We start from the raw sequence: 13,950 nt of genomic DNA on the forward strand, positions 1-13,950 counted from the left end.
CCCGCTCTGATATTTGCTAAGGGGGTTGCAGGTGCAGAACTTGCATTGAGAAAGTAATGTTCTATTTTTGTAGTTCTCTTCGAATGATGATTGTTTATAAGTGCACTTGATGTTATTTCAGCTTTTCTCAGAAATCTGTTTTTCTCCAAAGATAAAATCTGAATTTACCTGCAGTTTTTTGAAAAACACCAGGTTCATGTGGTTCTTTAATTCCCATCCAAGTTGGCCTCTCTGAATTGCACCAAAAGTTGTTTTGAAATACTATTCACTGCTCGTCACAAACTCTTGTTTTTACATAACTAGATTAAGCACTTAGTGATGCCAGATACAGCTATCATACTTCTCCTGTGTATGTGTTGTTATTAAAATTAAAATTGTCACAATGTTCTCACATGACCTAATTGCTATCCGGATGCTCAAGCTATATCACGGAGTCATGCAAATATTATTTTACATACATCACCGTGAGAAAAAATTACTGTCAACTTCTTATAAGACAATGGTGTTTGTCCAAGGAAGTGTGTTTTGCATATATAGTATAGGTGAATGGAACAAAAGGACTGCCTGTAAAAGAACAGGAGGGTGAAGAGAGAGATTAGATGGTATTGTATTTTCATTAATTTTTATTCGTAGAATGACATATTGTAATTGTTTTTTTTATGTGATATTTAGTTTAGGTTAATGATGTCACACTTTGCCATTATGGGCCGGTTGCACTAGGGATATGTGTGTCTGTTTTCATCTTTCAGGCTTGTGCTCACTCAGGTGTGTGTGTGTGTGTGTGTTGTCACGGTGATGAATGTCTTGCCCAGCTGGCGTGGGCAGGGGCCTTTGGCGTTGCCACTGTGATGGACGAGGGCCACCAGAACAGTGGCATTACTGCTGTGCCAGTCATAACCTTGAGCTCAACACACACAAACTCTTTGACTGCTGGTGAGACTCCCTCAGAGACATCAGATGCCAGAGGATTTTGGCAAGGCTTTGACTACTTTAACATCGTACTGCTCCGTTCTGTCTGTCATTCATGTTTATGTCGTTTAAATATCTCTTAATAGTCGCACCTGGGCATATTAGCGCACTGACACTTAGATAGATGAAATTACTAACCCTGTCCTACAGTAATACAGTATATTTATAAACAAAAAATACATATGTATTTTTTTACAGTTCGAAAGTTTGGAGTTAGTAAGATTTTGTTTTTAATAAATTAAATCTCGTCATTTATGAGAAATGCTTCCCTGCCAATGACGAGTTTTTACGGCTTTCTGTGTTATCACTGTTATAAGGTAGGGGCGCTATTACGGATTTCCTGAACGAATATATATATATAAAATTTCATATATAAAAATAATACGATAATCAACAATAAACAGCATATAAATCAAAATGACCTAAATACTGAAAGAAATGTCGACCCAGGAAGTGCCATAAAACTGTAAAGCTTTGGGGTTGTTCGACTCGATCTACTCTTTCTAGGTGATTTTCTCAGCTTTATGCAGATTTTTTTTTTTTTTTCAAGTGTTGATAACTTAAAAACATTTTTTTTGTTTAAAAGCGTATTTATTTTGATATATTGTATGTTCAAATATTCAAACAACAAAATATTCTGGAGGCCTTGACATTTTTGTGAAAATTACCAAATTTGCTAGCGTTGGCCCTTTATTCATTTATATATATATAAATATATATATAAAAATAAATAAAGGGCCAACGCTAGCGAGAAAAAAAAAAAAGATATATATATATATAAAATAATTATTCAGCACCATATAAACATTAGAATGATTTTTAAAGGATTATGTGACACAATATAAATGGCCATGTATGGATAAATAAATAAAACTAATAAAAAGTACTTATTTAGTTATTCCTTAAACGGAGTAAGATCATGTTACCACATTCATTATCTTGTTAATTAAAGTAAAGTAGCAAGTCATGTACACATTTTAAAGAGCGTTTTTGAGATTTTGTGAACCATAAAAGTGCCATTTAACTTCGATTTATTGGTGGGCCAGAAAATAAAGAAGAGTGACAGGATGGCAGTGGTCAGTGTTTCTTTTTGTCTTTTGATGGCTTTCTGTCCCCTTCAAATTGACTGTCTTAAGCAGATTTACCTCTTCCCTAGAGCCCAAAGAGGGCCACACACACACACACACACACACACACTTCAAACTCTAGAGATACCGTTGGACGGGGACAATGACAGAAGTTTGGTACGGCTCTCTAGAGAGAGAGTCACTGAGGAGAGGCTTTCAGGTTTGTTTTTTGTCAAATGCAGTGTGCTAGACAGCCTCCTACTCAAACATGCAGCACAAGAGAGGCTGTAATGGACTGGAATAAATAAATGTTGTTCCAAACTTGTGTGACTTTCTTCTTTGTTGTTTTTTTGTCCATATATGAAGGTCTGTGTGTCCAATGTCGTTTTGAACCACATTATCCATTTTATGGACAACAGTTGAACAGTTGAACCTTCTTCAAAATATCTTGTTTTGTGGGCCAAGGAAGAAAGCCATACACATTCATTTTTTGGGGGAACTATCCCTTTGTTTCTTTGAGTGTGACTGTCTGGTGTAATACTTTTTTTGACCTGTAGTGTATATCTATATATGACATACTTTTACACACACATTTACTGAATGAAGTATTTGTAGAGAAGGATTATGCTCTACAAATTGGTTTTGAATTTTTAGGACTAGTAGGACTTTGATTTTGTAGCGATTCACTGGAGCTTCAAGTTCTCGGAGTGTGATTGGTGATGCCATGTAATTATGTTATAATGATCTCTCCTTTATCAAAGCATATCACACACTGCTCACCTCCCATAGGAACATCGTCCTTCCTTCCCTTTTATTTCTTCTTCATCTCTCCCCTTTTCTCATTGCATTTCTAGTTGGCTAATAAAAGATTCATTTCCAGTTCATTAATGAAGGCAGATGGCTGGATTAAAGAAACCCTGTTAAAGAACGGCATTTCCACCCACCAATAGGGCAAAGGTCAAATCTGAGATTCTGTTTGAGCAGTTTTTGGAATAATTACTCTGAATCATCTGCTAATGTTGTATATTGAGTCAATTGTCTTATTAGTATTCTCTGTTCTTTGCTTGTTGTTTGCCCTTAACGGAGGTCACAGAAAATAATGGAACAATAGATTTTTTATTCTCTTTTTATATAAAAATGCTTGATGTACTATGGAGAAATACTCATGTGCACAACGCAGAGATGCCCAGTCAGTCCTTCAAGACCATTTATTTGAAATTAAGATGTAAAAATAGGTCATTTATGACTATGATGTAATGAATACATTAAAATATGTAATGTTTTAGATTACACCATTCTCACACACACACACACGCACACACACACACGCACACACACACACACACACACGCACACACACGCACACACACGCACACACACGCACACACACGCACACACACACACACACATATCGAAGTCTGTTCAGTTATTCAGTAAATTGGTTGTTGTGTTGTTCCTTCACGTGCAAAGAGCTTAGGCAGTTAACAGTGGTCTTTTACATATGTCTTAAAGATATGTTAGTAAAAAGTAAAAAGACTGTTTCTCAAAGTTGTTCTACAAGATTTATTTCCGAGGGTTTAGAGAGACTTTTTTTGGTGCAAGAAACCATTATTTTATCCTTGGACTTTAGGGGAAAGTATCAAATGTGAAAACATGTCCACTCTATGGTCTCTTTGGAAAACCTCTAGTGCTTTATTTTGGTGTGAAGATGATAAAGTGTCTGTGTTTGTAACTTTTTCAGGTAGCAGTCTATGGTAAGCTATTACTCACCTTCGAGGCTTGTACAGATGTATTATGTTTGTTGCTTGAGTGTGGTGTTTAAAACAGGCTGGTATACTGTAAGCTGTACCAGGTTTCTGTATGGTTTAACCGTGGTGGTTGTAGGTGTGAAATATCACTGGCAACTTTTCAAGTGTTTACTTGTTGTCACTTGTGTTTGTGTGTAACATACTGTGCGTGTTTGTGTGTGTGTTTCAGGTGTGAAGATGAGGAAGTTTGCGTACTGTAAGGTGGTGCTGGCCACTTCTCTGGTGTGGGTGATGATAGACATGTTCATCCTTCTCTACTTCAGCGAATGCAACAAATGTGATGAAAAAAAAGAGAGAGGATTGCCGGGGAGAGACAGTAAGTCTCACACACACACACACACACACACACACACACACACACACACACACACACACACACACACACACACACACACACACACACACACACACACACACACACACACACACACACACACACAATCACATAGTCTTCTACTTTTCTTAAATTTTTCTGTTGATAATAAACTAACACTTTTTGGCATTATTATAAAGAATTGTTTTCTTAAGCACTGTATTTTGTAATAAATAAATACAGAATATTTTGGAATATTTTGTCATCTCATGTTTGATGAATTGTGGCTAATATAGTTGTATGGTTACCATGGTAAATTCTTTGTAAGCTGTCTTCTCAATACATGTTTTGACACTTTTTTTTTTTTATTTTTTTTTTGTGGGATTGACAAATAAAACTTTTAAATAGGTATACAATTGTGGAAATACCATATATATACTGTATGCATATAAAACTGACTAACCCAACATCCAAACCTTACCCACATTATGTTGCGTTACACTTTATGAGTCACTAATTACACTGATTTAAGTCACATGAACCCAAGTAGCTGCATCATAACAGTAGCAGATATTTCAAGTCGAATATGACCAGAATTCTTCTCTGGGTATCGTAAAAGAAATAAGAACCATTTCTCAGTTCCCAAACCAATTATTTACTGTATACATATTTTTTTTGCAATTTGAAGACATCACTGGAGGTTCCTAAAAGGAGGTTTTGTCAGATTTAGCTAACCTCTGCAGACATTATTGTTCCTAAAGTATACTGTAGCTAAATAACTGAAAACACAAATACAGCTAATACAGATCACACACACACACACACACACACACACACACACACACACACACACACACACACACACACACACACACACACACACACACACACACACACACACAGTAAGAGGAATATTTCCACTAGAAACAGTATGTGTCTGATGGTGTTATATTGTGAAATATGGGTAGGTATTGAACTGTGTGTATTTCTGTGGGAGAGAAAAATAGTAGAAGTATAATATGATAGTTTTAGAGCTGTATTGGCTCTACATCATCTGAAGGATACAACCACATTCCAGCTGTGCTGCTTATTTTAGAGGATGGAGAGAATGAGGAAAGGAAGAAATCACGAGCAGTGCTTCTCAACTGGTGGGTTGCAGAGCCATTCTGATGTGGTAATGGGCATTAGGGGAAATCCAATGCTAAAAGCAAATAATACAATGCCACTAACCATATAAATGAGCATAGTTTCAATAGCAAAACAACAGACTTATAACAGACAGATCAACCAGAAATATGGAGAAAATGCTTCCCATATTTTGTGTTGTTAATGTCAGTTTTAATAGAAAATGTTAATATTTGATTTAAGGACATTTTAGATTACTTTTAGATGATAAAAATGTAAGTACTGTGATTAGACTTGATAGGAATGTAAAATATGAGTCCTGAAGTAAAACCAGTTGAGAACCGTTGCCTTAGAGACTATAAAACGAGCAGAAAATCACTGAGAAAAAGTATGAAGTGGATGGTAATGCAGTGGGAAAGCTCATCCTCTTACAATGATTTAGTTTGTCTGACCCCTGTATCAGGTCACTTTGGTTTGTTCTGTGTGGTCACTCAAGAGCTGCTTTACTTTGACCAGCATCTCATGAAACAATAACCCTAAAATAATCTGCTTACCATATTAATAAAGCACATTTTCTGCTGCTTGTGTGTGTTTCTGTAGCGATGATTATACGATTTCGACCCCCAGAATACCTCATGAAAGCCATTGGATTTTGCTGAGCAGGGAAACAGGACAAAGTTGCCTTGTAATGCGCTCAGTCCGAACAGCTAAATCCTGCCCACTCGACACACGCGCGGCTCACCCGTATATACGCGCACGGCGTACGCATACACAAACACACACGAAACAGGCAGTTTGCCTCTTAGAGCAGATGTAATCTCTTACACTGTTGCAAATCTGACCTTAATCTCACCAAAGCATGCTTTTTGAGTTATTAATGATCAAAGCTCAGCGCTTATCTACCCACCCGAAATCTACAAAAACACACACTTCACACACACATGACACAATAAACAATTGTGCACAGACATCGAGGCCACACATTCTTTTCTGTGGGCAAACACTTATACCACTGACCAGTGTCAACTTCAGACACTGGTCGAGTTTTATTAAAACTAACATTAGAGGTGAAACGGTATGAAAATTTCATAGTACGATTATAGTGACCAAAATTACGATTATCAGTATTATATTATTATAGTATTTTGTTAAAATGAGATGAAAATGTTCAAAAAGAACTCATACACACCATGAAAACATTTCAATATATATAAATATATAAATATATATATATGTGTGTGTGTGTGCGCATGCGTGGAGGGCCTATAACTGTGAGTTATAGGACAAGAAAGTTTACCAGCCATAAATATTTTTTTCATATACCGTACTCGCCAACACTGATTTTTGCCGCTTGGCGAGTGTTAATTTTAGGTCCTGTATGTATGTTGTTGTTGTTTTTTAAAGTGTGTTTGCTTGTTTGTCAAGGAGACCAGTGTCAGTGAAGAGCATGACTAAGATAAAATATGAATGTGTTTTTATGTAAATAAATGTAAATGTGGGAACTTAATATTTTTACTCCACCATTTCCATTCAAGCTGCAGTTTGAATTTATGCAAAAAAGTGTCACAGTCTAATTTGTTTGTGTGTATTTAGGTTACATAAAATATGAGCTGTGCAAATTAGCCTTAGAAAGACAAAGGAGTCAGGCTTTTTTTATTCCGAAAATGTTGTTCCTGTTGTTCCAATCACAGAATACATAATTTGAGATGCGGTGGAAATGCAACTTGTGGTCCAGTGGTTTTTCATTAAAAAAAAATCTTAGAAACCCCCCTCCAGAATTCTCTGGTGATGTGTGTATATCCACTATTGGACAGATTAAATAAACTAGTGAGAGTGTGATGAGTTTATTTTCTAAAAGTCCACAGTATGGTATGGGCGTTTCTCCAACTATGTACACTTGTGCCTGCCTACAAGTGTCCATAGTTGGAGAAACGCCCGTACTTAATCAAAAGCCAAGGGAACAATCTTGAATCTGCGTGTTTGTGTTGCAGCTGTGTTTCAGAGGCCTCATGATGGCCCAGGGGAGATGGGAAAGCCAGTGGTCATCGCTAAAGACCAGCAGGAGAAGATGAAGGAAATGTTTAAGATAAATCAGTTTAACCTGATGGCCAGCGAGATGATCGCACTCAACCGAACTTTACCGGATGTCCGGCTCGAGGGGTGAGTGTCTGCTTGTGTGTATTCGTAAAGTGAGATTGTTTTTGTTTATTAGATGAATTTTAAGCCTGTAACTGGCTTAACTGTTATGTTTTGAGCCGTGAGGGTTGGGGTTTGACTGTTTGACTTTACACGGATTGGGTGACGTATCACAACGTGTGTGTGTGTGTGTGCGCGCACTCTACGCTGAGTGAAATGTGTGTGGCAGGGAGTGAAATGTAAACATTGATCCGTGAAATGTGTTTATTTTCTGCCCCTCAGATTAATTACTAGAGAGGTATTTTTTCTCAGCTGTGTTTGAAGCAAACCAATAGAATCAACATTTTCAATTAAAAGATAAGAGTGTGTCAATTACAGAGTCCCAGTCATGACCTAACCACACACACACACACACACACACACACACACACACACACACACACACACACACACACACACACACACACACACACACACACACACACACAGCATCAGGCCCATAACTTTCAACTTGACAAGAATGTGATCTAACTCTTATAACTTATAACTGTTCCTTGTAACAAACTTATTAGAATTTTTAATCTAAAAGCTTTACATTTGAGAATGTAAAAATTTGAATTTATGCCTGTCCATATGTAATACGTACACATAATTCACAAAGCGTGATATACAGTACCATTCAAAAGTTTGGGGCCATTATTATTTTTTTCTTTAAATTAATTGATACTTTAATTAGCTAATTTAGCGATCTCGCTTCAATTGACACTAATGCCAGCACAACTTTTTTTCAATGTTTATAATAAATAATAAATGTTCTTTGCGCATCAAATCAGCATATTAGACTGATTTCTGAAGGATCGTGTAACACTGAAGAAGACTGGAGTAATGATGCTGAAAATTAGGCTTTGCCGTTACAGGAATAAAACACACTTTAAAATATATAAAAATCGAAAAGAGTTATTTTAAATTGGTATAATATTTTATGTTTGTTCAAATAAATGCAGCCTGGGTGAGCGTAAGAGACCTCTTTCAAAAACATTTAAAACCTTTTACTGACCCCAAACTTTGAAATGGTAGTGTACAGTTGGGTGATTAATTATAGTAATGCATGTTACATGAACACTGCAAAGAATCAAAACTTATTACTGAACATTTAAGGTTTACATTGAATATTTCATATTTTAGATGCTTTCCCCCTGTATCTTCACCTAAGTTAACTTGTCTGGACTTGACTGTAGACTATGTAGCATGTGGTGAATTGTTTGACGTGTCGCAATCATTCACCCTAAATGTTATTTAAACCCCTATTAACCTATGCGAGTTTGCCACATCAAACATTGGCAGTTAATGTGTGTGTTGTAGAGGTCAGATTACTGTGTGTGCATAGTGCGTGAGTGTGTGTGTGTCAACTATTTATTTTAAGCTTTGCAATATTAGGTTCACTGAGGTGAGGAAGAGAAAAGAAAAGACGTGTAGAGAACATGTCAAATTCGTCCTTGAGAAAGCAAAGAAAAGCACGTTTGTGTGTGTGTGTGTGTGTGTGTGTGTGTGTGACGCTCCTTTTGTTCTATTGGATATCACTCCAAACTTTTCTCTCTCCGTTCCCACTGCACTAAATAATGTGTAGTTTGTCCTTCTGCAGTGGACACACACACACTTTCAAAAGACCTTGCCTTAAATATTTACGATTTTAATAAGTCCCTGGATGTTCTCTCTTTCAAGGCGTGACCATGGAAACTATTCCACCATGACAATAATGTCACCCGGGTCTCTGAGCCAAGTAAAGCAGAAGCACGACTATGAAGCAGACGTAATATTCACACACTCGCATACAGCTGCACGTCAAGCATTACGTCAAGTGTGTTTAATGAGCTGAATCATTAGCATATGCATCCTGGCAGTGTCTGGCGTGGTGATAAATCACTGGGTCACTGGAGGGATCTGTAGGTCTGATAAAAATGCCAGGATTATTGCTGTTTAATGAGTTTTGTAATTATGTTGTGCCAAATCTCTCTCTCTCTTTCTCTCTCTCTCTTTTGTGTGTAAATGAGTATAAATATACAAGCAGGACATTTTCCTTCAACATTCCTATCAAGCACTCATAAGCCAAGCCCAATTCCTGTCTCCAACAAGTGCTTAATTTGTGCCGGATCCTGTTCCGGAAAATGTTAAATTTGTTTGCATCCCAGTATTTGTTTTACAAATGATCTGACAGATCAGATACATTGTCAAACTGTGACCGTGTGTGTGTGTGTGCAGGTGTGCTTGGAGGTGACAGCCAGTCTAGTCTACAGTTTTTTTTTTTTTTTTTTTTTTACCTGTCAGACAGCATTTAACAATGCTTGTTAGTGCCCTTATTTCAATTATTTGCCCTGAACAGATGTATTTTTGACCAACCTGTTTTCTTAATATGCAGTGTTGCATGATCCTACTGACAAATCTACAGCAACCACATGATGTGATTATGTCAACATGCACAAGTTTCCAGCATCTTGTTAAATCCATGTCATGAAGGATTCGAGCTGTTCTGGGGTCCTACTGAGTATTTGAGATGTGTACTTAATAAACTGGCCACTGAGTGTGAATGGAAAATAACATGCACCTAAAAAACAATTCTGTTTAATTGTTGTACAATTAGTTTTTTTGTAATATACATTTTCACACAGCAGACCTATTGGCACCAAAAGCAACTGCAGAAATATCTTTTTTTAAAGCATGTTTACTAAACACTCCCTTCATTGGTTGGACAAACAGATAGACCCGCCCCAAACTCACACCATTGGTTGAGCCAATGTTGCTCTGAGCCACTATAGTTACACTATATCTAAACCTTAAAAAAAAACATCTTTCTTCATTGACAACCATTCAAAATTAGCTTTGTCTTCTGCTTTTAAAAAATTGCAAGCAATTGTTTATTTACTTATTTTCTCTGCATAAGCAGAAGGAAAAATAAAACACTTCAGCTTTAAGGATCCTTTTTTTTTATCTGGTTTGAGGATTAGATTCTGATTGGACTGATTTGACAGTATCTTAGCAACGCTCTTCAAACATGTAATTATGCTTTACTGTGCATCAGCAGATGAACCTTTTCCCAGTTACCTCACTGTTTTCCCTGACCTTCTGCTCTCTCTCTTGTGTCTCACACACACACACACACACACACACACACACACACACACACACACACACACACACACACACTGTGTGCTGTGTGTGATGTGTACTAAATTACTGTTTTGCTGCTCTGAATGGAGTAAAATGGAATACATTATTCTGTTTCTCTAAATTACATATCAAAGGAGGACAAGCTAGCGCCGGAGAGAGAGAGATGTGATATCAAAGAAGTAAGATATCTCAATCTCTACGGAAGGAAGGAAGTGAAATTACTAGGCAAGAAAAAAGGAAAGTGCAGATGAAAGCAACTAAAAATGTATCTGCCAAAGGGAAAAGTGTGTGTGTGAGCAAACATCTTTATGTATTTTTTTTTTAAGCTGGTTGTGGCTGTTTCTTCCCGTACACACCCCTGCATAAACTATCTAAATACTGTGTCGACTAGATGAGTCTCAGTGCCAGACATGATCCTTTATATTGGGAGTCAACACAGGAAACAGAACTTTGATTGACAGAAAAATCTGCCAAAAGAAGAAGAAAAGGAAATAGAGTTTCATATTTGAGTTTAACTGTGGCATATATAACATTAAATTAAGCACCAGAATTTGGAAAACATCTGATGTACTGTGTAGACGTAATTAAAACCAGGTATTACAAATCGTTCGAGGAACAAAAACAAGCTATTTTTTATTAAACAACTAAACTTGAACATAATAACCTTACAAATAAAAACACTGCAGGTGCTGGTCATAAAATTAGAATATCATCAAAAAGTTGATTTATTTCAAGAATTCAACTTAACAGGTGAAACTTATATATTATATAGACTCATTACATGCAAAGTGAGATATTTCAAGCCTGTATTTGTTATAATTTGGATGATTATGGCTTACAGCTTATGAAACCCACAAAATCAAAATCCCAGAAAATTTGAATATTACATGAAATCACACAGTAATTATATATTAATACCATGGTCATTGAACCAGGTTTTGGTTCTTTTGGCAGTGTGGGCAGGTGCAAATCCTGCTGGAAAATGAAGGAAGCATGAAGTGCTCTGAAAATATCCTGGTAGACCGCTGCGTTGACTCGGGATTTAATAAAGCACAGTGGACCAAAGTCCTCTTTTCTGATGAGAGCAAATGTAGCATCTTATTTGCAACTCCAGCAGATGACATGGCTCCCCAAACCAACACAGACTGTGGAAACTTCACACTGGACTTCAAGCATCTTGGATTGTTTGCCTCTCCTCTCTTCCTCCAGACTCTGGGACCTTGGTTTCCAAATGAGATGCAAAATTTGCTCTCATCAGAAAAGAGGATAAAAAAATAAAATTTTATGACCAGCACCTGTATTTGTTACTTGAAATAAAATAAACATTAACTGAAAAAATATAGATCAACAATTTTCACAGTAAAAATTAATCCTATTTCCAAATCCTTTCATTGCTCACACATGAGAGAAAGAGTTCACCTGTCCTATGCTATTCTTGCAAATATGTCAAGAGTGCATTTGTGTGGTTTTAATGATGCAGCTGACCATAGCACAGTGTGTATTAGATGTTGTTGGTCAATTCTTGTATAAAAAAATATATATATATATATATATATATATAAATAATGGTCTTACTCAGATTTTTTTAAATTTACCTGAACGTCCATTTCTTTTCTCAGTAAGCCTTATGTGCAACACACAGGTATCTGACTTTAAACCCAGTAGGCTAATAGTCTGATTAAATAACTGATCTTAGCTTTTAATATTCATATCCAGTTCTATTGCTGTCCACATGGAAACTTTCCCAAAAAAGTATTGTCCAGACCTCCGCTGGGAAGTAAATACAGATACCTCCAGTTGGAACTGTAATTGAACACCCCTGCTCTGGAATCTGGTGCCATTAACATATGATTTATTGTTGTATTGACCTTCATAACATGATTAGCTGTTCAGTGTTCATCAGTGTGCTTGATTATCTGATTGGCTGTTCTGCATACTGTTTAATGATGTGATTAGCATACAGTAATCGCTACGCGATTCGTCAGCTAAATTAAGCATTGCTTGGTTCTTAGTTTTGCTCTTTTTATTTTCGTTTTTTTGCCTCTGTGTGTGACTTTTATTGGTTTTCTTTCCCAATGTGGTAAGCAAAGCATTTTTGGCTTGTATTCGGTAATTAGCAGGTTATGCAGAACCATTAAAAGCATATGGTCAAGACTGTAAACTCACAGTCAGCATAGATTTACACAACCACGCCAACACACACTGTTTTTATAGTTGTGTGTTGCGTAGAGGGAACAGCTCACAGCTGGGAACAATACTGACCTTTTCTCCTTCACTGCATTCCTGCTGTCTGGGAGGGAAGTGTGTGTGTGTGTGTGTGTGTGTGTGTGTGTGTGTGTGTGTGTGTGTGTGTGTGGCTGAAAGCTGTACTGTGGTATGATAACACAACATTTCCTTAACAGTTTGACAGTTTTTCTTTTTATACGTCTCTTTTACTTTCAGATTCAGGTACGGTAGATTTTATTGGCGAAAAAAAAAGTAAGGGTTGAGAGGCAGTGCCTTCTAAAAACATTGGATGAGCAAATAATTGACAGTACAAAATAAACACTCAAATAAATACAATGAAATATGAGATTGATTTATGTGTAAATCATTTTTACTAGAGTTTTAGGAGTCAAAGAGGCAATCTGAAATGCAGACAAAGACATGTGAAATTGGAAAACTATCAATCATATTTTTTACATTTTATCCTGCTACTATTGTAGAATAAACGCTGAAACGTTGTGAAGTGGCATCACAACCCATTTAAAAATTATGTTAGTCCTATATTGGCTTCAATCTACAATGATTTTGACATTTATAGTCTGTGTTTTGGATTATGAAGCCAGCCTTGACACCAGCTGGTTGTTTTTCTATTTTCATGTTCTGTTTTGATTCTGTTCTTCGATATGATGAAGGTGCTGGTCAGAGAGATTTGGATTTACATGTAGCATGTGTGTGTGTGTGTGTGTGTGTGTGTGTGTGTGTGTGGTTTTGAGATTACGATGACTTTGAGAACTGATGACTAACCGATCCTGTGTGTCCTCTGGCTGTTATCGCTGCTTTAGTGGGAGAGGAAAAGTAGAAGAGAAAGGCTGTCCTTATCCCTCCCAGACACACACACAGCCGAAAATGTGTGTGAAATCACACTGAGCTGCATCATTGCACTCGATCAAGGAGGATGTCCTGTAAATGACTGAATAACTACAGCTCACATTCTTCTTCCTCTACATCTCTCTTTCTCTCTATGTGTGCTAAAGTCAAGCAAGATTTGGCCTGAGGAGCAGTATAATAATGTGCGTGTGTGTGTGTGTGTGTGTGTGTGTGTGTGTGTGATGGAAGAGTTCTACAGACCTACGGCTGTTTTTGTCTCTCTAATTGCACCAAA

At 36.9% G+C, this 13,950-nt stretch overlaps 1 protein-coding gene across 2 annotated transcripts in view; it reads left to right on the forward strand.

Annotated features, from left to right (window-relative positions):
• The window catches only part of galnt1 (UDP-N-acetyl-alpha-D-galactosamine:polypeptide N-acetylgalactosaminyltransferase 1), a 90,361-nt gene that overhangs the window by 47,362 nt on the left and 29,049 nt on the right, over window positions 1-13,950 (forward strand). For both annotated transcript variants that reach the window (XM_079626852.1, XM_079626853.1), the window contains exons 3-4: window positions 4,014-4,160; window positions 7,274-7,442. In XM_079626852.1, the coding sequence (XP_079482978.1) occupies window positions 4,022-4,160; window positions 7,274-7,442 (308 nt within the window). In that variant the 5' untranslated portion in view covers window positions 4,014-4,021. The remainder of the gene's footprint in view (window positions 1-4,013; window positions 4,161-7,273; window positions 7,443-13,950) is intronic.

This window comes from Phoxinus phoxinus, assembly GCF_949152265.1.
Source record: "Phoxinus phoxinus genome assembly, chromosome: 10".
Classification (NCBI taxonomy): Eukaryota; Metazoa; Chordata; class Actinopteri; order Cypriniformes; family Leuciscidae; genus Phoxinus; species Phoxinus phoxinus.